At 34.2% G+C, this 25,847-nt stretch overlaps 1 protein-coding gene across 1 annotated transcript; it reads right to left on the minus strand.

The window, feature by feature from the left end:
* Positions 1–515: 515 nt before the first annotated feature.
* cln6b (CLN6 transmembrane ER protein b) lies at positions 516–25,581 on the minus strand. The gene is made up of 8 exons (XM_030135705.1): positions 25,167–25,581; positions 13,026–13,149; positions 11,919–12,017; positions 11,645–11,833; positions 8,865–8,920; positions 7,788–7,910; positions 1,603–1,731; positions 516–926 (listed from the first exon to the last, which is right to left on the minus strand). The coding sequence occupies exons 1-8, from the start codon at positions 25,211–25,213 to the stop codon at positions 779–781; spliced, it is 915 nt and encodes a 304-aa protein (XP_029991565.1). The 5' UTR covers positions 25,214–25,581; the 3' UTR covers positions 516–778.
* Between the last annotated feature and the right edge of the window lie 266 nt (positions 25,582–25,847).

Raw genomic sequence — 25,847 nt, forward strand, 5'->3', positions numbered from 1 at the left:
CCACTGCTGCCTGCTTGTGGGTGCGGCTTATCAGTTGTGTGGTGACAGCTTACAGTTACCAGGCTTACACTGTGTCTTCATATACCAGGTCAGGACTTGTTTCACAGAGGTGACCTCCAAGAGGTTAGAAGAAGCTGCTATAGCAGCACTGTGGCTGGAAGTGCTGCATGTTTTTCTGATGTGTTTAGTGAAATATGTGAAAGTAGATTGTACCTATTAAATAATCATAACAGAAAGTCTGAGTTGTTCATGCTGTAGTTTTTAACAAATACCTTGAATACATTAAGTATTACCTGATTTTACCTAAAATTGCCCTCTATATAAAGTGTAACAGATAGGATAAAGTGCAAAGCGTTAATTTCGCGATAATTTTTTTGTCTGCCCCCCAACATTTTCTTTGCCCTCCAGTTGCCCCCCACACACACACACACACACACACACACACACACACACACACACACACACACACACTTTTAAAATCCTGGTGCCACCACTGATTACAGCTCTGAGACAGTAATATTGTAAGGTAAGGGACTACTTTTAAATAACAGAAAAAAGTAATCTGTAATGTATTACCATTTGTAAGTAACTTTTATAGCACTGTAGATGTGTATAGTCATGAAGGCAGAACAGATATGCAACAAGAAAAGTAACTTGTTTAGAGTGAAGGGAGACTTCCATTAACTTCCAGTTCTTGTACTGACAGAAGTTACTTCCTTTGCAGAGATTCATGCAGAGACATGTAGAGTGCACACCACGGCAGCAGAGGGATTCTTTTTCATGTCTGGGTGTTTGTACGGAGGTGGAGTGTGTAGACGGCGCGAGGCTGTGGGACATAGATCAGCCCAGGATGTTTTCTCCTCAGGATGCTGTCATTCCACAGACAAATCACCCAAATGGCCACCAGGAAGAGAGCAGCTGAGAAACTACAAAGCAAAATACTGTCAACGAAACTGTCCTCACAGCTATGGACACAGATACAGATAAGTGTAAGTGACCCCCAAGAGGAAATGGACCTGTCCATCAGGTCAAGAAAAACAAATATGCTAACATGTCTGTATGTGAGAAAGAAAAAAAGACCTTCATGTCTGTAAAGATTTCACAGTTTTTTTTTCTTATAGTTTTGTACATCTGTCTGTTTTACACACTTGTATAGCTTTTTGTGTACGTTTAGTTTAGAGAAGAAGGAAGAAAGACAAGAAGAAAGGAAAGGAAAGGAAAGGAAAGGAAAGGAAAGGAAAGGAAAGGAAAGGAAAGGAAAGGAAAGGAAAGAACACATCCAAAATGTAATGGAGAATGGGAAAAGAGCTACAATTATAACATTTTTGATAACGTTCGATTAAACTAGAAAAGCACTCGGAGAGCGCAGACCTCCACCAAGGCAGATCAGTCCCCCCTCATCACCACCAAAATTTAATCATTTGTTCCTTGTGTCAGTATCAACATTTCCTGAAAATTTCATCCAAATCTGTCCATAACTTTTAGAGGTGTCTTGTTAACAGACAGACAGACAAACTCTGATGAAAACATAACCTGCGCTGTTCCTTGGCAGATGTAATAAGTGCTGTCGTCATGGCTGCTGGTGCACATGTTCACGTGTACCTGTAGAGCATGAAGAGGCCGTTGCTATTGGGAACCAAGCCCCGCCTCCTCTGGTGCATCACTGTGGCAGTCATGGCAAAAAACGTGAAGATGAAGAGGATAAAGGTCTGGCCCTCGGTGACCAGATACCTGTTGGGAACATAAAGAGGTTCTTTTCACTTTTCAGAGAGCAGACGGTCTGAGCAGTCTTCAATAGAGGAACATTCTCTTTCAGAGGTCATAAAAAACAGTACAAGCTGACAGTGTTTATTTTGAAAACAGATTTTTTTTTTTTGTCACATATTTTCACATTTTTCCTGGTAGGTTTTGAAGTTCAACTGGACCAAATGAACAAAGCCAGTCCGGTTGAACTTTAAAAACTACCAGGAAGAAGGATGACCTGGATAAATGAGGACTTACACAGAAATGTGCACCGTAAGACCGGATAAGTTGAGTTTACTTTAAAAAATTGAGTAAACCAGTTGCCTTAAAAAATTTAAGTAATGAGTAATGAACACTTGAGTGTATTAAACTTAAATGCTTGATTTGAATGGAATTGCTATTTTAAGTACAACACACTAAATGCCACGTTAACTTAACTTAAAATTTGTTGCAATGTCAATTGCTTTGTATAATCATTAGACTTCATGTTGTCAGTTCATTTTACTCAATTTCAAGTTGATTTATATTAATATCTTTTGCAATATAAATTGCTTTGTATAATTATTAGTGATGTGAACGAATCAAATCTTTTGAACGGCTCTCTGAAATGAACGATGGGAACCGAGTCTTTGTAAAGAACTGTTCATTTTTATTTTTATTTTTTTTTAAGGAGGGAGTGTCCGATTGCCTGTCAATTTACCAAGATACTGTTCTAGTTCTGAGAATTGCACAACAGCTCAGGTATTTAAGTAATTGCAGTGATTAATCACTGTTGTGTTTTGTGCAATTTTTTTCTGTATGTTTACACACATTTATTGTTCTTGTTTTGAGGAGAATAAAATGCTATTTCATTAGAAAATGTTTTATTTTCTTCTTCATTTTTAGGCTACAGACTAGTCCATAAAATGTACCGTGATGTTTTTTTGTCAAATTCCAGTATTTGCCTAATGTCACCTCTCATGTCATGTCCCACACATTTGAACTAACTATTCTTTTTTACAGTAAGATCATATTTACTGCCGCACTAATTAAACACCTTTAAAATGTAATGTCAATCATCACATGTAGCCTATTTAGTCATTAAGACAATGGTGTTTCAAATTAATGCACAAAACATAAAAGAGCCAGTCTGCTGAACGGCTCTTTTCAGTGAACGGCTCCTGATTGAACGGCTCCCTTCAAAGAGCTAAAAGTCCCATCACTAATAATTATTCAACTTAACACATTGTTGCGTGGATAGAAATCAGGCAGGAAGTTAGCTCAATGTAATATGCCAGTATGGGAAGTGCTTTTAATTTGGCCAGGTATAACCAACAACGTTGAACAAGAACATTAATAGGTGAACAGGAAATCCACTGTTCAGTCTATGGCTCTCACTCATGGTGCAGCTCTACAAAAATACAAAAACAAACACAAGAAGGCCAATAAACACTGCCATGCACACAGTAAGTCAAAATTAACACTAACACCTCAACCCCACTGAACTCCTGCACATAAAAATAACACATTTTCAACAACATGCCTAATACCCACAATGCAATGCGGAGATGAAAAGGTGTGGTCATGACTAAAACTGAGTGATTTAAATCCATTCAATTTAAACTTTTTTGTACTTTCGACTATGTCTACAAATTAGTAGACTATACGTAACATTTTATAGTAATGTCATAAAACTTAAATCATTTAAGTACATTGTAATTAAAGCATTTACAAAGTCCAGGCTTACAGTGAGTCAACTTTTCATATTTGTGATAAACTAGTTTATTTTTTATTCTTCTCTGTCTCAAACTAAATAAACTCTTAAAAACTCTTGAATTAATCAGAAAGTGCATCATCGCAAACTTGAAAGTTGTAGAAACTCATTGAAAGTTGACTTCTTAGAGATCCATGGTTCTTTCAGCAACACACCTACGAAGGACTTTTTCATCTCCAAACCCAAAAAATCAATTGCTTTTCTCCTCAGGATCCAAATTTACTGAACTACTGGGTGAGCTGCCATGATGTCTAAGGTTTTACTAGCTCTTCCACTGACAAAACAATGTCAAACTCCATCATGTCAATCTGATGAAAGTCTTTTCCACCATTTTCATCTTGTTACGTCTTCTGTCACAGTTCTGTCCTCTCCATTTAACATGTCTTAGGTGAGGTTGACATTTATAAACACTACCAGAGAACACTTGTTTTTTCTGTTTTTATAAGGAGAATGGATTAGGAAAATGAAACCCAATACATTTTTGTCCAGACCTTCAGTTTGGGAAAGGCATCTGCAGATTAAAGTATCCAATAATATACAAAGCAATAAATAACTGTAAAATAGTAAATAAATAACAGTAAATAACAATACTTATATTAATGCATCAGCAAAAACATCAGGGTAACACAAACAGGGACCATTATACTGTACAGTGACATGTTCTGCTTTCATATTTTAACTATAAATAAATAAATAAATAAATAAATATATTTATATATTTATTTATTTATTTATTTATTTATTTATTATTTATTTATTTATTTATTTATTTTTTTTTTTAATAATACTTGCATACTTTTACTGAAGTAAGGTTTTGGATGCAGAGTTTAACTTTTGGTTGACTTTTTTTTTTTTTCACTAAAGTAAAGGATCTGAATTCTTAGTTAGTTCAGCAGACAACAGATATTTAACAATAAGTAACACTGAAACTCTTCAAATACTAGGTAAATACTAGGAATAGAAGCATCGGTTAGGTTTTATATTGTCTCTTTTTTTCTATTCTACTTTAAAAGTAGAGCTCCAAGAATGTCCAACATGAGCCAGTTTAAAAAGATGTATAAAGAGATGTTTTATACATGATATAAAACTGTAGAAGGTGTTTGAGTATTACCAGATATTATGCCTCTGTCCATAATAATATACTTTACATAGACTAAATGTCATCTAAAATTAACGTTTACTTGCAACAGTATATATGTAGTATAATAAACTATTACATGATCAAAAACAAATTAATTTTAGCCAAAAAATGTTTTAAATTTTTTAAATGTCTGGGGTTGCCAGAAATTTGTGATGTTAAAATGAGGTCAGGAGCCAAAAAAGGTTGGGAATCACGGGTTCCTTGACTACATCATAAACAACATTGCTGCCAGGACCAAAATAATATCCAACTTTATGAGATATATGTCTACAATATAAAACATTCATTATTCACTTATTTTAAAAATTAGATATGTACAAAACTAAGCATTAATGTTTATGGACGCCACTGACCGCCTTAAAGGCAGAGACGCCCTGATCTCTGAACGAGGCTGTTGAATTCTGAAGCGCTGTCTTCAGTGAGTAAAGTAATTAGTCAGAATCACCTGAGAACTAACTAATCAATTATTACTAACACCTGCAGGCCTTCACACATGTGTTGCTATCAGACACTAGTTCCAGCTTCAGTTCTGCTGTTAGAGATCAGTCCCAGGTTACCACTCCAGTAACACAACATCAGACTGTGTAGAGATGAAAACTAAAGCCAGAGGACACATGACAGTGGGTACACAAAGTATTCAGACCCCCTCAAAGTTTTCACTCTTTGTTGTATTGCAGCCATTCCCTAAAATCATTTAAGTTCTTTTTTTCCTCATTAATGTACATACAGCACCCCATTTTGACCGGAAAAAAAAAAACAAAAACAGAATTGTAGACATTTTTGCAGATTTATTAAAAAAGAACGACTGAAATATCACATGGTCGTAAGTTTTCAGAACCCCGTGGGTTATTTCAGGTGTAAATTTGCTTAACCTTTTCATGCATGAATTATGAGAACCTTAAGCAAGATTTTTTTTTTCCTTAGTGATTTTATTCCTCTTTAGGCATGAAAAAAACAATCTGAAATTTTTTTATGAACCTAACCCAAAAATGTCCACTTAGCTGGACACCATGTGTTTAATTTTTGAAGCAAATAAACATGCATTTATTGACATACTGTGTGAAAACTATAAAATAAAAAAAATTTAAAAATGCTGCTAATCTTATGTTTTCTCACGTTTTAACATACTATAATACTAGTTATTACTAAAATGTAAAGAAACACCCAAACTTTTTGTTAAAAAAAAAACAAAAAACAACTTAATTACAGTCTAATAATTAACAATTGATTTACACTCAAATATATATATTACTGCAGATCAGGTTTATCAAGAGCAGGAAAGTTACAGTAATGGTATGAATTGCAGTGTATGGGATGATGCATAAGTGTCCACTGTGTTGGTTGATATGGGACTAAAACAACCAAACCCATGAATATACACGAGAACATCTGTAGAATAGATGTCCTCTGTAGTGACCAGTATGTATGAAAGGGTTAAAATGGAAATATTCACCCTATTTACACTACTTCAAATGCTTTTCTCAGACCATTCTCTGTATTTTTGTGTAATACTCATTGCTGAGAGAGTTTAGCAATACTGTGAAACAACCATCACTTTAAAATACAAGCAAATAACATTTCCATCTATATAATGCATTCCCTGTTTTTTAAGTTTTAGGATAAGGCTCAGCTCATTATGCAGTTAATACTAACTTTTAATGGCCTTGTTTGTTTTCTTGTTGCTGCTGCCGGTGTCTCAGCAGGAAACCAGTGGGACCCTGAGCTCCTTAGATTGTGTTAACACTTATGAGAAAACTCATTTAATCTGTGCTCTCTGGTGTCAGCCCGGGTGGATGTCTGTCTGGGTGAGAGAACATCCCAGCATGTAAATGTACTGAGGTGAAGTCAGAAATACTAGATCAACTACCCTTCACAGCTTCACCTTCACAGCTTGCTCAAAGCACTTAACACCAACTCCACATCAGTTTATACATTTGCATCTCTCTAATGGGTTTAATCATCTCTTCAGTCAGACACAGGTTTCATTCACTGACTCCATCTGTTTCTCATTTAGTGTTTCATTAAAAAGACAAATACTTCTTGAGTTGCTTATCAGATACTTTAGCCATTATAGATAGCTATTTTAGCACTATTACCGATGTGATTTATTACTCTGTGATGTAATCTGTACAACTGAATCATGTTTAAAATGATAAAAGCTTTTGTCTGCAAATACGTCAGACAAATGCATTTAAATTCTACTTAATTCTACAATAAAAGATCACCTTGGCCTCTCAGAGGCTGCAGAAAGGACACGACACATAACAACTTCCACATTGTATATTTATACATTCAGCAGCTGAACCACTGTGTCTATACATACATGTGTATATTTACAATGTTTTTCATTTAGAGTTGCATTGATAACAATATTTATTTTCCTTTTTGCTCAGGTTTGGTCTCCACTAAACTTGTAAGACAAGATTTTACTCTGTATCTGCAAGATTTTTCACAATCTTCACTGGCTTGTCTCAAACTAGCTGTCTGTTGAATAGAATAGAATAGAATAGAATAGAATAGAATAGAATAGAATAGAATAGAATAGAACAAAACAGACCAGAATAGAATAGAATAGAATAGAACAGAACAAAACAGAATAGAATAGAATAGAACAAAACAGACCAGAATAGAATAGAATAGAATAGAATAGAATAGAATAGAATAGAACAGAACAGAATAGAATAGAATAGAATAGAATAGAACAAAACAGACCAGAATAGAATAGAATAGAACAGAACAAAACAGAATAGAATAGAATAGAACAAAACAGACCAGAATAGAATAGAATAGAATAGAATAGAACAAAACAGACCAGAATGGAATAGAATAGAATAGAATAGAATAGAATAGAATAGAATAGAATAGAATAGAATAGAATAGAATAGAATAGAATAGCTTTATTGTCATTGCAGTAAAACAAAAATGAAAAGGGCTACATCTAATTAGTGATTTCTTTATAAAACTGAAAGTGGATTTTTGGATAATTGTCTTTTTATTATTATTATTATTATTATTATTATTATTATTATTATTATTATTATTGTTGTTGTTGTTGTTGTTGTTGTTGTTGTTGTTGTTGTTGTTGTTGTTGTTGTTGTTGTTATAAAATGACTTGAGTAGAGTGATTGAGTAGAAGTATTCCAGTCTAACCAGTAGTAGGCTGCATTTGGGAGGAGCAACATCCACGCTGCTGGCGGCATCATCTTCTCCTGCTTTTTGTGGTAAAAACACCCACTGAAGAACAGGAAGAGGACGAGGAAGAGAGGAACATACCTGGAGGGACAAGACAAAGGGAATGTCTGTAAATGGCAAATACTTTGTCGAGTCATAGAAACTAAAAAAAGAACAAATCATTATGATTAAATCACATCCCCCTGCTAAGGCATATAAAGAAAAGTCAAGGACAAACCCATTAAAATAATAAGTTATGTAAAAATAAAAATAACAGTGAAAAGGCAGATTTAAAGAAGATGAAGTGAAACTAAGGACTTTCTGTTTTTTTTGTTGTTGTTTTTTTCACTGGATCTGCTCCAGAATTGAATGGGTTTGTCCTCAGATCATGCCCTAGTTGATGTCAAGTTTCATTAAAATCAACAGCTCTGCGCAATTCTGCAGGCAGACAAACAAAAAAACCCACCAACATGTGATACATTATCTTTTTGGTGAAGGTAATGACACAAATGATCAGTCTGCAGTTTAAAAATAATTTCTAAGTGATGACTGAAGATGAGGGAGTTCGGGAGGTTTGAGAAAGTTCGCAGGTTTATGTATTTATAGTCTAATAGAGCCTCTTCCTGTTCTCCATTGTCGTCCAAAAACCATTAAAAACATATTAGTGAGTCCCACTGCTGCACATGTTCCCTTATTACAATGTGGACAGGGTTAATCTGGACTGGAAGAGCTTTGTATGATGAAAGTAAATGCACTATTTGGTTAATGTTCTTATTCCCATTATTGTCATGTAATAACTTATTTTTTTTCCATTATGTATTTGAATGGGTTTTTTTGGGGTTTTTTTTGGGGGGGGGGTTTCTGTGTACAGTGAGTCACCATGAACCTCTTACACAACAGCAGTGAATGAAGTCAGAAACATGTAGAACACTGTCTCTGAAAATAAACAGATCATCATAATTCAATATTTATTCCCTTATAGGATTTTTCTTATAATTTTACATGTGATGTCATAAATTAAAGGCAGTGTAGTGTATATATTTAATGTTTACTTACCACATCAGATGACCAAGAGTGTCATCATAGTAATGAAGAAGCTCAAACGCATCAATCTGTGGAGTAAAATGACTTGATTATAAAATAACACATAATGATTTTCTTTTCAAACATAAAAAATAAAAGCAGATACAATAGAGATATATCCACCAATGGCAGATGTCTTTTGTCAGAACCTTAATACAGACTCAAATGGGCAAAAATACAGTAATCCATCAGTATTTTTAATTAGTCATCAGTAGTAATTATTGGATTAGACCACATTTTAAGAGTAATCTGCAGCTGAAGAATCAAAAACACTGGTCAACAGCAAATTTATTGTTTAAGTTTTTTGAGCTGATTTAGGATAATTTTGGTGTGCTGAATCCAAAAATCACATTAATTTTGCTCAATTAGGTCAACTTTCTGAACTATGCTACATATTGGCTTTTTAACATTTTTGCTTACATTTATGGGCATTTTCACATCATGTGATACAAAATTCTTTCATATTTCTTGCAATAAACAAGTTCTGAAGATTTTACTTTTGCCAATTTATGATTGATTTTTTTAATATTACAGGTGAATGAAATGGCTTCGACTAGAAGATCTTGCAAAAATAAGCCTGACGTATTCTGCTACATCTGCAGTGAATACATAATAAAAAATAAATACATCCTGTTAGAAAATGATTTTTTTTCTCTTAAAACCTATTTTGGGTGAGAACTATATAAAAAATCAACTGATAAAGTCACAAAAATGTAATCAATTTTGTGAGACGATCAAATTTTTCAAAATCAAATTAGCAAAAAAACCTCACCTGATTGAGAAAAACAGATGTCATTTTTGGATTTAGCGGTGCAAAATGGTCCTAATTCAGTTGAAAAAACCTAGACAACTTGCAAAAAACATTTTTTTGTAACCCAGTGTTATTAAATTAAGCAATGCCATATAATAATGACTGAGCTTTGAGAAAAAGCATTTATTCATTGTCTTGCAATAAGAGGAAAAGATAGTAAGAAAAAAATAGAATAATAGACAGAATGCTGGGTAGGTATTTGTAATTGTGTGTTTGTTTTTGTTGTGTACATAACTGGGCCAAAAATTTCATAATAATATTCAATTACAAGTAGTTCCAGGCACAACAAACCCCGCCCCTTGCACGTATTGTATCTTATTTTGGTATCGATCCAGCTGATGTCATCATGTCTATGCATGTGTTGATGTCATCATATCAACTGCCTGTATATATGTGCCAAGTTTGAAGTATGTTGAAACACAATTGATGTTTTTATAGACATTTGAAATATTACCCATTATGAGTAAATGGAAGAATTTTTTTTTTTTTTTTAATTCATTAAAAATTTGAACTTTGAGCTAGTTTTCCCAAAATGTAATGACATCTATTCTTGCATCAATGACAATCTATAAACCCAATTTGGTATGAATTCAACCAATAGTTTTACTGCTAGAGTGTTAAACAAAGAAATAAACAAACCAAAAGCAATACCCCTCGCCTCCACTTCAGGGGGGCGGGGTAATAATATTTAATCATAATATAGTAACTGAAGTGGTTTGAATGGACAGAGTGTATTTTTTTCCTGACCCTTCCTCATTTCTGCCTAGTGTGGCTGTAACAGATTCTGCTGATTAACCCTGTAAAGCCTGATTCATTAAATCAGGGGTGTCAAACTCATTTTAGTTCAGGGGCCACATTCAGCTAAATTTAATCCGCAGTGGGCCGAACAAGTAAAATAATAACATGATAATATATAGATAATGTCAACTCCAAACTTTTATCTATGTTTTAGAGCGACTAAAGTAAAGTTATATTATGAACAGGTTTCCATCTACAAACTGTCCTTTCAAAAGATGTAAATAACATGAACAAACTGAAAAAAATAAGTGTAATTTTAACAATGTTATGCCTCAGTTTATCATTTACACGTGTACATTATAACTTACACATCACAGTGGATCTACAAATACACAAAATATTTACTAACAGGCAGAATATTGATAAAATTGTATTTACTTCTCTTAAGACATTTCAGGCTATTCACTTTTTTTTTTGCAAAATTATACTTTGTTTTAGTGTACATACATGAAAATATTTACATTTACAAAGAGAAACATTTGAAGTTATTATTTATATGTTATTATGATAATATTTTACTGGTCCTGCTCACTTGAGTTTGAATTGGTCTGAATGTGGAACTTGAAATAAAATGATTGGTAATATCTTAGTGTAATTTTTGCATTTCACAAATTCATCCCAGGGGCCGGACTGGATCCTTTGGCGGGCTGGATTTGGCCCCAGGGCCGAATGTTTGACACCTGTGCATTAAATCATGGACAGACAATTCCAGTTCTTTGACAATGGAGCCTGTATTGATCCTTCTGAACAACCAAAAAAATGTTTTTTCAAATATCAATTTCCATATATGAGTTTCAATTTGTATCATATTTGATACATCAGGTCTCAATGCTCAAATATTATTTTTGAACAAACAAAAATGTAATATAACACAAACATGTCTAAGAAATTGGTAATTCCTTTTCAAAAGTGTCAAAGTTCTTCCTCCTTCCTCATTAATGACAGTCTTGTAGTGTCACTGGAAAGGCCTCTGGTGAACGAATTCCTCCCCCTGGTGGATTATCAGTGTATTGCATGTATCTAATTGTATACATCAGCTTTTTCAAGAAAGAAAATATCACACTGCTCATGTTGAGGGCTTCAAAACTCATGTATCAAATATGATACATTTGGTGTTATAGGGTTAACAGGCTCTGTGACCCACCAGAGAAGAGGGTTTCAGGTTCGTCATGAGTGGGTTTTCTCTGATGGACAGATGCAGCTGGTATCCAACCTGCAGCAGACGGAGGGTGATGGTATCAACCACCATGTGCAGGCTGGTTCCCATGACAACAGCGATGATGCCAAGGTGGACGACCAGGCTGGGCAGTGTCCGAGGGCTGCGCTCAAGTAGCTGCAGCAGAAAACGGCAGAGTTAAAAAAGCTCCTCAAAAACATCTGAATGTGAGTTTAGTGTCCACTGAAGCGAATGGTGTTACCTTGAGCAGAATGAGTGGGGTTGTGATGTTGTACAATATGTGGAGGTATTCTGCAGCACAAGGACGACTCAGAGGAAACCACTCGACTGGGAGGAGAAGCTGCAACATGATGAAGCAGAGAGAGTGGATTTAACCGGACATTTTCCTTAAAGCATTTAACACGACTGAAATAACATTTATTATTTAGACTTTAGCAATATTAAGAGGATAAGTGTAGGAAAATACAGTGTGTTCATCAATTCTGCTGTTTAATCTTTCTTTCTTTCTTTCTTTCTTTCTTTCTTTCTTTCTTTCTTTCTTTCTATCTATCTTTCTTTCTGTCTGTCTGTCTGTCTTTCTTTTTCTTTCTTTCTTTCTATCTATCTGTCTTTCTTTTTCTTTCTTTCTTTCTTTCTTTCTTTCTTTCTTTCTTTCTGTCTTTCTTTCTGTCTGTCTGTCTGTCTTTCTTTTTCTTTCTTTCTTTCTTTCTTTCTTTCTTCTTTCTTTCTTTCTTTCTTTCTATGTGCTGTAAAACTAAATGTAAACTCAATCTCAACTGCCCTTTTTTTTTTTTTTTTATCTTTGAATATTTTGTTTGTGTCAGGCTCTTTTGTCCTTAATTACTTTAATAACATATAACTTGTCACCGCGATTAAATGACTGGTTTTGTGTAATTTCATGCTTGAAACTATAATTATTTGAACTGTAAAGCTGTTTGAACTGTTTGTTTGACACTGACAAGTACAAAACTGTTTTGTTGAAGCAAGGATTCCTAATTTCAAGTCTGTGATGTTTTTCATTTCTCCCCGTGGCAGATATATTCATGAACAAAATACAGTACAGAATGTTATTTATTTAAAGCATGGGACAAGTATTTCTTAAATGTTTTCTTTGTATCTAGGTAAATGCAATATGATTTACTCAGGCGTAACATTTCTTGCCTTTTTTCATGTTTTTTCTGAGCTGAATTTTCAGCACATAACATATAAATAGAGAAAATGTGCTACTGAAATGACAAAACGTGATTAGATTTAGTTTGACTATAGAACCTTGAGCTCAAACTCTCACAAAATAGGATTTTTTACAGACAGAATTTTGGGATGGGATCAGTGGTTATCACCGTGTTACCATGACAACAGGCCGACCCACATCCAGGAGCCAGTTCTGGACGGTGAACGCAATCCAGAGATCCAAGTGGAACCGGGGCTTTGTCAGAACCACTTCCATCTCTCCTGAACCTTTCAACCTGGTGCTGCAGAAACAAACAAAAACTGAGTCCTGAACACAAATGTAAATTTATTCGGGCGAACTGAGATCTGATTTTCTAAACCAGCAGCTAATCAGTACTCTGTTGTCATCATGCACTGGAACAGACCATGGACGTTGATGGGATTTCTCTCAAATCAGTGGTTCAGAAAACAAATGTAATGATCCTGAAGCGGAAACCAAGTCACAAGATTAAAAAACAAATAAGAGAAAAGCCAAGTCACAGAAATATACAAGTATTTCATATTCACCGCAGATAAATGAGTGTACAGTACATTTGAGCTGATTGAAGAATAGAAGTAGTGCTGCACATGGCCTTTGCATTTTTCATCTGTTTATTTTTGCATTAACATTTTGCATTAATTAATTCTGTGAGTGTCAGTATTTTCTTTAGAATAAATTAGAGTGAATCCTCCTGGCTTATGGGTATTTTCTCCATATGTACCTCTGCACCAGTAAGCATCAAATGTACTTGTTTTCATCACTTTAAAAAATAGTTTTTAATATTTTGTCAGTTTTAAAACTTTTTTTTTCGGTTTTGCATTCAATTAACCCTTTCATGCATGAATTATGAGAACCTTAATCAACATTTATTTCCTGAGTGTTTTTTTTTCCTCTTTAGGCATGAAAAAAAACAATGCGATTGAAAATTTTCTTATGAACCTATTTTTCATGGAGTTCCAAAAATGTCTGCTTGACACCATGCATTTCATTTTTGAAGCAAAAAAACATGGATTTACTGATATATCGTGTGAAAACTATGAAATAAAAACATTTTTAACCCTTTCATGCATGAATTATGAGAAACTTAGTCAAGATTTTTTTCTTGAGTGTATTCCTCTTTAGGCATGAAAAAATCATACTCAAATACTAGTTATTACTCATTTCATGGAGATAATATCCTCCCGAGACCCAGGAAATTGACAGTTTTAGCTTTTTTACATTAAAAATTTGTCTTGATTGGAAACTGCATAATGAATGAATGAAATTTTTTTTTTTTGTTTTTTTTGAATGTCTTTATTGTCGTTGTACAGGTACAATGAAATTAACAATGCAGCAGTTTTTTCAGATACATTTTAAAAATAATTTTTATTTATTGACTGATTTTTTAATGGAATGTCCTTTGTAATGGACAGTATTTTTTAAGTTAAACTGTCAAACTTTTGTTCCCTACAGAGGACAAAAATGCATTACTGGGTCTCAAGAGGATATGCAAAAAAAAACCAAACAAAACCTTTTTGTTTCAGAAAACTGTTAATTACAGTCTAATAACAATTAGCAATTAATGTACACTCAAACATGTTACTGCAGATCAGGTTTATCAAGAGCAGCAATGTTACGGTAATGGTATGAATTGCAGTGTTTTGGATGATGCATAAGAGTCCACTATGTCGGCTGATATAGAACTAAAACAACAAAGCCCATGAATATAGAAGACAGCAGCTATAGAATAACTGTCCACTGTAGTGACCACTATGCATGAAAGGGTAAATGAATACATGATATTCCAAATAATGTGTTATGTGATTGATTAATATGCTGTCCCTAGTCATATGGATGTTGCATTCTTGTCCACCATTTTTTTTTTTTAACTATCTCTACTTACATTTAGCAAAATATCCACATATACACAAGAATATTAAAACCCAAACACTCTGAAAAACTATTATTTTTGTGCTGTGAATCAGCAGATATAGACGAGTTCAGTCACTTTCTTCAAACACTTTCAGTATATATAGCAGTGAGATATTGTCCACACATTAAAAATACTGTGGATTAAAAGTCCAAGAGCAGTACGGGTGTACAGGGTGCTGAATATATCATCTGAAGTGCAAGATCAGAGAATCCAGATTACAGTAAAGTAAAAAGATAAAAAAATATATATATATATTTGATCCGGAGGAGCAGCTGCAAGTCATGAAGCAGTGCTGCCTTGAAATAATTCAACCAAAAAGTTTTAGCTCAAGGATTCAGGTTTTTGAAGACATGTTTATATTGATTTCAGCTGAACATGTGCTTTTAAACATGTTCTCTAGATACTAGACAGACTAATACTAGGGCCCACTGAAATTGCAAGGACTCACCAAATGTAAAGAAACCTGTACATACATGTCATTGTTGTTGTATACAGGCAAGGTTATTATCGTTAAAGAAAACTAACGAAAAGATGAAAACTACAACTGAAAAAACATTTTTGTTAACTGAAATAAATAAAAACTGTAATTTAAAGAGAAAAAAAAACATAACTGAAACTGCATTGTGTGCTTATAAAACTAACTAGAACATATAAAAATTATGGATAAAATTCCCTTCGTTTTCGTCTTTGTCGATGTTGGATTGATATAAAATTGATTTATTTCCCTCTAGCAATTTTAGCTGCTGGCACCATATGATATTTAACGGTTCGTCACTTGTGGTTTACAGTCGTCTTCTGGTCCCCACTCTACCTGGAAACATGGAGACTAAAGTTGAGACAAAGCAGCAGAGTCCTGTCCGGGATTTATTTGAATACGACGAAGAAGAGAAAAGATATGACAAAACTAAAATTAATACTAAAACTAAACTAAAACTAGGCATTTAAAAAATAATGACAACTAATAAAACTAGCAAACCTGCTCTAAAAACTAATTAAAACTAACTGAATTAGAGAAAAAAAGTCAAAACTAAATAAAACTAAACTATAATGAAAAATCCAAAACTATTATAACTTTGACAGGTGTATATTTGTTGCACAAAACAAACTATATGGGCTGAAATATGTGGCACCAGAAACTGAATCTGAATCACAGAATTTGAATTTGTATTGTTTAATTTGACTCATTGCATTGGAACAGCTGAATCTGAACAGTATAATTTGAAATTGACTCTATTAGTTTGGAACTGAATTTAATTAAAACTGAATGTAAGATTATGAAATTTAATTCTGTTTCTCTAAAACTATATTTGATCCTCACTAACAATACAACACTATCTATTTTCTCATTCAGTTCTCACAATTCAATTTTAATTCAGTTCAAGAAGTGCTTGACCCATAGGACCAGAGCCATAGAAAGAGAGTTGCGACATGTTTTGATGTCGCTACTCCGGTGATCATGTGGTTCATGTCAGCCTGAATAGATCCTGTGTGTCTGTGCTCGATTGCTCTTCCTCAACTACCGGGTTGTCTGTCACACCAAATTGAAATTGAATTGTGAGAAGTGAATGTGAAAATATATAGAGCTGAATTTTCAGTGAGTATCAAATGTAGTTTAAGAGAAACGGAATTAAATTTCATAATCTTACATTCAGTTTTAGTTTATTCAACTTCAGTTCCAAACTAATAAATTCAATTTCTAATTATACTATTCAGATTCAGTTTTTCAATACAATCATTCAACTTAAATGATACAAATTCAAATTATATGATTCAAATTCAGTTTTTTAATGCAATTATTCAAATTTAGCAATTGAAATTCAAATATAAATGATTCAAATTCAGTTTCTGGTGGCACATATTTCAGCCCATATTTCTAAACCTTTCCATTCTCTGTGTTCACACGGATGTACACAGCTGTTAGTTCTTACTGTCCATTTTTGGAAGCATTAATAAATTGTTTAATTTCAGTGATGAATCTGGAGGCCCGGGGATAGAGAAAATGATTGTTTTGACAAAATATCCATGTAAGTGTAACTGGAGCATAAGACTGTTCTCACAGCAAATATCAGAGGATTATTATTCAACCAATGATCAGAAAACTTTTTTAAATCTACTTGTGCTGATAATGATTATCAGTTTGATCGAGTGAAGTGAGCGGCAAATTACAGCACTTTAAAATTAGATTTTTTTTCTTTCATTTTCATTTGCTTTTCAAACTGACTTCATTAAAACTCTAAATGAAAGAGATCTGCATTTAATCAGAAAACTTATTTAACTCATACCTGAGGCCCTTTATGTTAATAAGCAGTGCTCTTTTTCAGTTTTCTAATAATTTCATGGCAATACAATTATTCACATATTATTCAGTTTTAGATAGATAGATAGACAGATAGATAGATAGATAGATAGATAGATAGATAGATAGATAGATAGATAGATAGATAGATAGATAGATAGATAGATAGATAGATAGATAGATAGATAGATAGATAGATAGATAGATAGATAGATAGATAGATAGATAGATAGATAGATAGATAGCAGCTTCACACTGAGAGATCGTCCAATTAAATATCTAACACTGCCTTTTTCTGTGAACCAGTGTAAGTGATGTAGGACTCATGTTTTTTTTTTTTTTTTTTTTTTATCCACAACTAAAGGTATTGCTGGAACGGCCCAAATTCGCTGAAATACTGCAACAGGTCAAAACAGGTCAGCTTGCAATGATGGTTTTGCACAGACTAATGAGATTATTATTTTTATTTGCATAAACTTATGAGACATGTTGGTCAATGTTTCATTCCATGCTGACTGTTGGTTTTTAAGCAGATAGATAGATAGATAGATAGATAGATAGATAGATAGATAGATAGATAGATAGATAGATAGATAGATAGATAGATAGATAGATAGATAGATAGATAGATAGATAGATAGATAGATAGATAGATAGATAGATAGATAGATAGATAGATAGAAAGTCTGTTCCAAGTAAAAACAGAAATTCATCATTTGTCACAGCTGTACGACAAAGTTTAAATAGGACCAATGGCCCTGTAGCTTACCGGCCAAATTAAAAGCTTTGGGAAATGTATCCAGATGCCATTTATTATCACCCAGTTATGTGTATGTATTATATTACAGAAATAGCCCATATTTTGGTCATATTCCAATCAGATCTGTAAAAAAAATCAAATTCCAACTTGATATCATTGATACTTAGTGATTTATTGTATCAATTCACTTCCTATCTCTTACAATGGGGACATTTGTCAAAGTTGCACCAAATCCAGAATCAGATCCGGATCGAAATAATTTCAATACCTTGTGTTGACATCATCATACAGAAGCTGTATACCAAGTTTGAAGTCAATCAGAACTGGAGTTTCGGAGAAGAAGACGATTGAAATTTTTCCCCATAACAGCCCATGTTAAATTTCCCGTAAGTTCCCAGATCCGGAAGAAGGTCCTGATCAGTATGTGGCCATTATGTTTTGGTCATCTCCCCATCAGGGCTGTACTGTAGAAATTTCAATTTGATATCATTTATATTTACTGAGTTATTGCATCGATCCACTTCCTATCTCTTATAATGGGGACATTTTTCAAAGTGGCACCAAATCCAGAATCAGATCCGGATCCAAATAATTTCACTAACTTTTGTTGACATGATCATAAAGAAGTTGTATACCAAGTTTGAAGTCAAATGGAATTGTAGTTTCGGAGAAGATTGAAATTTTTGTAACGAACGACAGACGACGACGACAACGGACGCCGCATGACGACAATAGCTTATGGCCTGTCAGCTGGTAAGCTAAAAACCACGCTAGGCAAAACACCCCAACACAATCAAAAGCACAATACAATGGATGAAAACAAGTAAAACACATAAAATGATTAAAAGCACTAAAACCCCAGTGCAGTCTATTTTGTATTGTTAAGAGCAGCTGTTGCAGAGGGGGTGAAGTTTTTTGTAGATATTTTTCCTGGCCAGTGGGTTTCTGTAGCAAGATGCATAATAATGTCTAAGATGAATTAAAAGTGGGTTTTGCATAGTATTCAGTGGCAGTGTATTGCAATTACAATACAGCCATGAAATATAGTAAGAGAAAATAATAGGACCAATGGCCCTGTAACTCAATGGCATGTTCTATCAAGAATCAATAACAAGTTGAATTTGTGAGGTTGTACTGCCGCTACATTAGAGCCCTGAGGTCCTGATGATCAGTCTGCCAATAGAAGGTGGTGGTACTTTCACTGGAGGAGAACTCCACTAATTATAGTCCATATATGACTTCCTATCAGTGTCCTATCAGTACAGTTGCTCAATAGTAACTATATTGAGATCTCTAATCATTTCCATGTTATAAACCATTAAAATATGACCCATTATAAATACAAGCACATTTTTAATATTTCAGAAATTCATCAAAATGCAGAAATCTGAATTTTTCAAAACTGTGAACAAGCTTTGTAGACATTATCCCAAAGAAGATACGTATAAATTTTGCAATGAATCCGACCAGTTGTTTCGTCGGAGAAGATGTGTGAAGAAATTGCTGATGAAGATGACGACAAAGACGATTAAGACGACGACTACAGGGTGAGTCAGAAAAAACGCTCTTTCCATTTAAAGAAATTGTACTGCTAAAACGGAAACACTGATTTTTCTTTTGACCATACAATCATATTGATGTGGTTATTGAGCATGTCTGGTGATGTAGTCATAGATTTATTGCATTGCATAAGAGAGAGAAGGTCCATTGTTTATTGGGCACTGAAATACCTGCCAACACAATGTATGCCACAGTGAACAAACTTGAAATTGATAACAATTACAGGAGTCGGGGCTTTGCTTTCACACTCAGGACATAGGCCTACATGACAGTGCCCAGGGAGTTTTCATCATGGCAAGACCACAGCGATTGCAGGTATTATTTCCTCATCGAGTTGTCTGTTTGGGTCAGGAGAGAGTGGCCACCTAGATCCCCGGACTTGACCCCCCTTGATTTTTTCTTGTGGGGGTATCTGAAAAACCGTGTGTATCAGACTGTTCCACAAACTCTTCAGGAATTCCGAAATCGCATCACGGCTGAAATCCAAGCCCTACGACGAACACGAATGGTGAGAAGAGCTGTGTTAGAGATGCGACAACGAGCACAGATTTGCATCAATCTGAATGGTAGCCAGGTTGAAGGTCGTGCCGGACGACTTTGTTGAGACAAAACATTTTGATGGCGAGTAAACATGCTGTAATGGTTGACAATTTCAATTTCATTCACAGTGGCATAAACTGTGTTGGCAGATATTTCGGTGCACAATAAACAATGGACATTCCCTCTGTTATGCTATGCCATAAATCAATGATTCAATCGCCAGACATGCTCAATAACCACATCAATATGAGTGTATAATCAAAAGAAAAATAAGCATTTCCATTTCAGTGGTACAATTTCTTTAAATGAAAAGAGCGTTTTTTCTGACTCACCCTGTACAACGCCGGACGCAGCACCTTGACAGTAGTGCATGGACCATCAGCCAGTAAAAAAAACAAAGGAATGATCCATCCTCTGAAGGAGTTGACACGTTACATGATGTGTTTCAGCCACTTGACTTTATGCCTTTGTTTTAGTTTTAGCTGATGTCCGTCTTTTTTAGGGTTAAAAACATCAAGCTACATTTCCACACAGCACAGCAAATTTCACACCCTCTACAAAGTCAGGGCCATTAGTAAAGTCAATCTGCTGTCACATCAAAATTAATAAATAAATATCTACTATTAGTGATGGCCACTACCATGGATTTCCTTTCCAATCTGATACTGACTAAAATTCAGGCTGGTATCAGCGATACTGATCCGATACCAATACTTTGTACAAAAACACTTAACTCTGTAAAGCCTGAATCATTAAATCATTGACAGAACATTCTGGTTCTTTGAAACTGGAGCCTTTATTGGTCCTTCTGATCAACCCATTTTTTATTTATTTATTTTTTTTTTTAAATATCAATTTCCATGTATGAGTTTCAATTTTGTATCATATTTGATACATTGGGTCCCAATGCTCAAATATTATTATTTTTGAACAAACAAAACATAATATAACACAAACCTGTCTAACAAATTGGTAATTCCTTTTCAAAGTTGGCAAAGTTCTGCCTCCTTCCTCATTAATGACAATCATGCAGTGTCACTGGAAAGGCCTCTGGTGAAAAAATTCCTCCCCCTGGTGGATTATCTGTATATTGTGTGTATCTAATTGTATACATCAGGTTTTTCAAGAAAAAAAATCACACTGATCATGTAGAGGGCTTCAAAACTCATGTACCAAACATGATATGTTTGGTGTTATAGGGTTATTGTCTGGAAAATAACTTAAAAAAATACTGTATTTCAAATCATAACTTTACAAAGAATACTAATCATGAGAGTAATTATGGTTTGATCATTAAGATCTATTATAATAATGAAAACTTGCATATTAATTTTTATTTTTATTTTTATTTGCATAAACTTATGAGACATGTTGGTCGATGTTTCATTCCATGGTGACTGGTGGTTTTAAGCAGATAGATAGATAGATAGATAGATAGATAGATAGATAGATAGATAGACAGACAGACAGACAGACAGACAGACAGACAGACAGACAGACAGACAGACAGACAGATAGATAGATAGATAGATAGATAGATAGATAGATAGATAGATAGATAGATAGATAGATAGATAGATAGATAGATAGATAGATAGATAGATAGCAGCTTCACACTGAGAGATCGTCCAATTAAATATCTAACACTGCCTTTTTCTGTGAACCAGTGTAAGTGATGTAGGACTCACATTTTTTTTTTTGTTTTGTTTTGTTTTTTATCCACAACTAAAGGTATTGCTGGAATGGCCCAAATTCGCAGAAATACTGCAATGTCACCTGCTGGTAAAATCAGGCATTTTATTTTATGTTCTTATCAGTGTAAATTAAGCTTCAGGGAAAAATATATTTCATTCTTTGAGTAAAAACTTCCAGTGTGTCCTTCCAATGTGGTAAAGATGACTAATTAATGTGATTTAATTTAAAACAATCTGAAATCTTACCTGCAGAGTACCACTTTAACCCCTTCCTTCCCAAATGTATTCATGATTATATATAAATCAAGCAGACACTAAATTTAGTGGAGATTGTGAGTCTGAATATTGCACCTTCAATAACTATGATGCAAATTAGAGACATTTGGCATTTTTAGCATAATAATTATTAGTACATTTCCCAGTCTTGGGTATGTAGATTATTTTATTGATGCTGATATTGATCAGCCAGTCAACAAAACAAAACAAAAAACAGAAATTAATCACAGCATTACTGAAACATGGCATCCATGAACATCAGAGATCATTAGTAACCAAGTAACATTCAGACAGAGTGCTGAGCAGCACCTAATTACAAAAGTAGTGAATATTTAGGGGAAATTCACCACAGTATTCGATAAGGGATTAAAGGTGGACCACTAGTACTGTTATTAAAAGGTTAAGAATGGTTCCTGGAAAAGATTACTGGCTTAGTATTTTGGAAGAGCAGTTCAGTTGAAGGCTCCGGGACCCAGGACTTTTTCTGGTGGCAGTTAGTGACATTAAACTTTAAGGAGTGATATTTTGCATTTTTAAATGGAATTATGCATTTTAAAACATTTCCCTGTGTTCTACATAAACTGTAAACGCTATGCTTGGGTCTGAATTCTTCATTAATTCAACTCCACAGGTCCATCTTCAACCCTATTTCTGAGTAATAACACCAGAAAGGTGGTTTTGAGCGCTGGCCCTTTAAATGCACATGAGCCACTTCATGCCCCGCCCCCTCCAGGTAGTTGACTGTGCTGCTCTGTCCCATTCAACCACTTGTGTTTCGTTAATACAACCAACAACTGAACATTTTCGGTAATCGGCTCAAAGTTTGGACATATTTTCAGTTTTTACTACAACCGCTGCTGTTGATAAACAATTATGTCGTACTCGGAGAAATGTTAGGCGAAAGTCTTGACCTTATATGTGCAAATGTCGTGACGTAACTAGTTATAAAACATAACAAATTAAGCAGGATTTGAAACGGGTTGTAGAAATCCACTAAATTTGAATGAATATAAAGATAGCTTTGCAGCACCTGGAGGGTTCAAATTCAAAGTTTTGGAACTATCAGTGTCCAAATACACAAATAAATATACCAAAGACTAATAAAAGTGAGTTTAGGAAAATACGACCCCTTTGAGGATGCTTTATTTCATTGTAAAGCCATGGTCCTTGACCTAAACATGGTAATCTTATAGAATATGATCTATTGTTGGAGATTAAAGTAACCAACAGTGTATCAGATGAGTTCACCTTTAACCATGTACAGCATTAAAACACAATAAAGTCATGGATGCAGCAGTAATATGAATCCTAGAGCAACATATATAAGAATAATAAAAACTGCACAGAGAAATTTTAATGCTTTACATTCTACTGATAATATCTGTTTTAGTTTTCACGTTTTGAATGTAGGACTTACTTGTGTAGTATTTTCACATCGTGGTATAAGCACTGAACTGAAGACTTGCCAAATAGTCTCCATGTCTAAGACTGTGCACATTAATCAGGTCAGAAAACAATGGTTAGAGTTCCATTTTGGAGATTAAATCTCCCTAATCCATATAAGTCTTATACACTGGACCGTTCACATTTTAACCCATAAAGACCCAAACAGCCATCGGCGACCACAACCATCTACTGATCTAAACTGTTTAATACCTGTTAATCCACTAATCCTATCAATACATGTAAATAATTGGTTTAAAATGCAGTTTGTCTTCTTTTCATGGTCATCAGATATGACCCATTTGGACATTCAGAGGCTCCATAGTGAACGCGGAAACACTGTCATCTTCTATAACATTGATTCACCAGTAAAACCCATGGAGTTGGACCAATGACAGTGGGTGGACACACTGGGTTTATGTTCAGTTAATGATAGATTTTACTGAAATAGTTGCTTTCCTTCCGTTTTTTCTCTTTTTGATATAATAACCTTCAACTTTAATTTGAGCTTTTATGAACATCTACATGATCAGTGAATTAAATACAGGAAAATATCTGAGTCTCACTTAAGAATGCAAAATACTGAGCATAAAAAGTTAAAAATAGAGAAAAAAAAAAAACATTTGGAATGGACACACTGGGTTTATGTTCAGTAATGGTATATTTTGCTGAAAAAGTCACTTTTTCTTCAGTTCTCTCTGTTTTGATATAATAACCCTCATCTAGTCTAGAATCTGAGCTTTTATGAACATCTACATGATCAGTAAATTAAATATAGGAAAAAAAACTGTTTTTTACTGTAAAAACACAAAATACCAAGGATAATATTAAAATAATGGAGATTAATCACTTAAGAAAAGTTAAATATCGAGAAAAAAAAAACTATTTTAGAACTAGCACATGAGTAGCACTGGGTCTTTATAGGTTAACTATTGATTCTAGTGCTGTTTTCAGGTTAATCACCATCAACTTTATATTGTACTCAGGACCAGAGGGAAGTCACCTTTAAGGTCAATGACCACTTTACATAAATTTTCAACATATATTTATATATGGATCAATGCTTTTGCTGAGACTTTATGTAAAATCAATAAATGCTCTACAGTATTTACACACATTACTACTTTTTGTGGAAAAAATGTCTAATTTGCTATGAGTAAATTTACTCTGCATCCACATGTCATATTCGTTTTAGATCTCTGAAGTCTCCAAGGAAAATAGAAAGTCAATGTCTGCTCTCCACCCAAAACTCCAAACTCTCTGAAGCTGGATTCCCTCCAGCTCTAATCTCATTTGATCATCTGTCACATATCCAGCAGATAGGCTAATGTCCGGCTGCTTTCATTTAGATTCAGCACTCATTATGTAATCAGGTTAGTCCCAGTGATATGCAGTATCTCATTTTCAGAGACGACTCCAGCAAAAGAGCCTATTTAAAAAAGGCACAAAAGTATTTCTACTTCTGTTAAAATTAAATGATTGGGTTTTCATTTTGAGTTTACAAAAATTCACTTAGTAGTATCTTTCTCATGAGTCTTTCTCCTCATTATATAATATTACATCATCATAAAGCATTATGAAACATTATGAACATTACATTATGAACATTATGAAATATCCCTCCAGCCAAAACATTAGGTAGTGTCTGATCTGCAATATGTGTTTTTAAGAGGTTTGTACAGAGTAAACTATTATACTATTATGTTTTAGGTCGTACCCTTAACCATCACATAGCATGACTGACAGTGTAATATAGGACTAAGGACAGGACTAATTATTTAAAATGAGTTTCACAAACCTGTACATGAAAGTGGCTGCATGTCTCTTCCTGTGGGTGGGCTGCATCTCTCTTTTCCAGTTGACTCTCTTATTTCTTATTCTTAAGTCTCTATAATGGACTGAAACAATCTAAATGACCAGATCGTCACAGTCTGAAGACCACACTGTCCATCCTTAGAGTCCTCAAAATCCCACTATCAAATTAGGCATAAAGTAAAGCCCTAGTGTTGCTTCACCTCTTCAGTCCTTTGTTCTAAGTGTCCACATGACTTTCAGGAGCTTTCCTTGGGTTTCTTGTGTCTTTCAGTCCTTGAGTTAAAACTAACTCTTCAGTTGAATTTGGGATGAAGCCAAAACCCAGTAAGATGTGAAAGAATAAGTGGAAAAAAAAAAAAAAATCAACAGTTTTTGTCTGTGCAGGAGCTAAACTGTGATCCAACTGTGGTCATCTGCCAGGAGATAAACCTCTAATCTGTAAAACCTCCACCCATTTTCCATTAGATTAGCATTAATCTAGGTGCATATAAACACTAGAAGCTTATGCTCCAGATGGGGTTCACTGTAAAGATCTAAATGTGTGTTTAATACATTTTGAATTGACCAAAGAAAACTAGGGCAAATGAAATGCAGAAGGTCTGTAACATAACTGTCTAATTTTAGTCACAGAGTTGCATATCTTTACAGTTCACTGAGATTTCTG

Source organism: Sphaeramia orbicularis, chromosome 6 (genome assembly GCF_902148855.1).
Source record: "Sphaeramia orbicularis chromosome 6, fSphaOr1.1, whole genome shotgun sequence".
Classification (NCBI taxonomy): domain Eukaryota; kingdom Metazoa; phylum Chordata; class Actinopteri; order Kurtiformes; family Apogonidae; genus Sphaeramia; species Sphaeramia orbicularis.

Excerpts from the sequence above, each read along its gene's own strand:
- cln6b (XM_030135705.1), bottom strand. The coding sequence starts at position 25,213 with ATGCAGCCCACCCACAGGAAGAGACATGCAGCCACTTTCATGTACAG. Across the intron at positions 12,018-13,025 it reads TGGGTCGGCCTGTTGTCATG|CTTCTCCTCCCAGTCGAGTG; the intron begins GTAACACGGTGA and ends ATCATGTTGCAG. Across the intron at positions 927-1,602 it reads GGCCTCTTCATGCTCTACAG|TTTCTCAGCTGCTCTCTTCC; the intron begins GTACACGTGAAC and ends TTTGCTTTGTAG.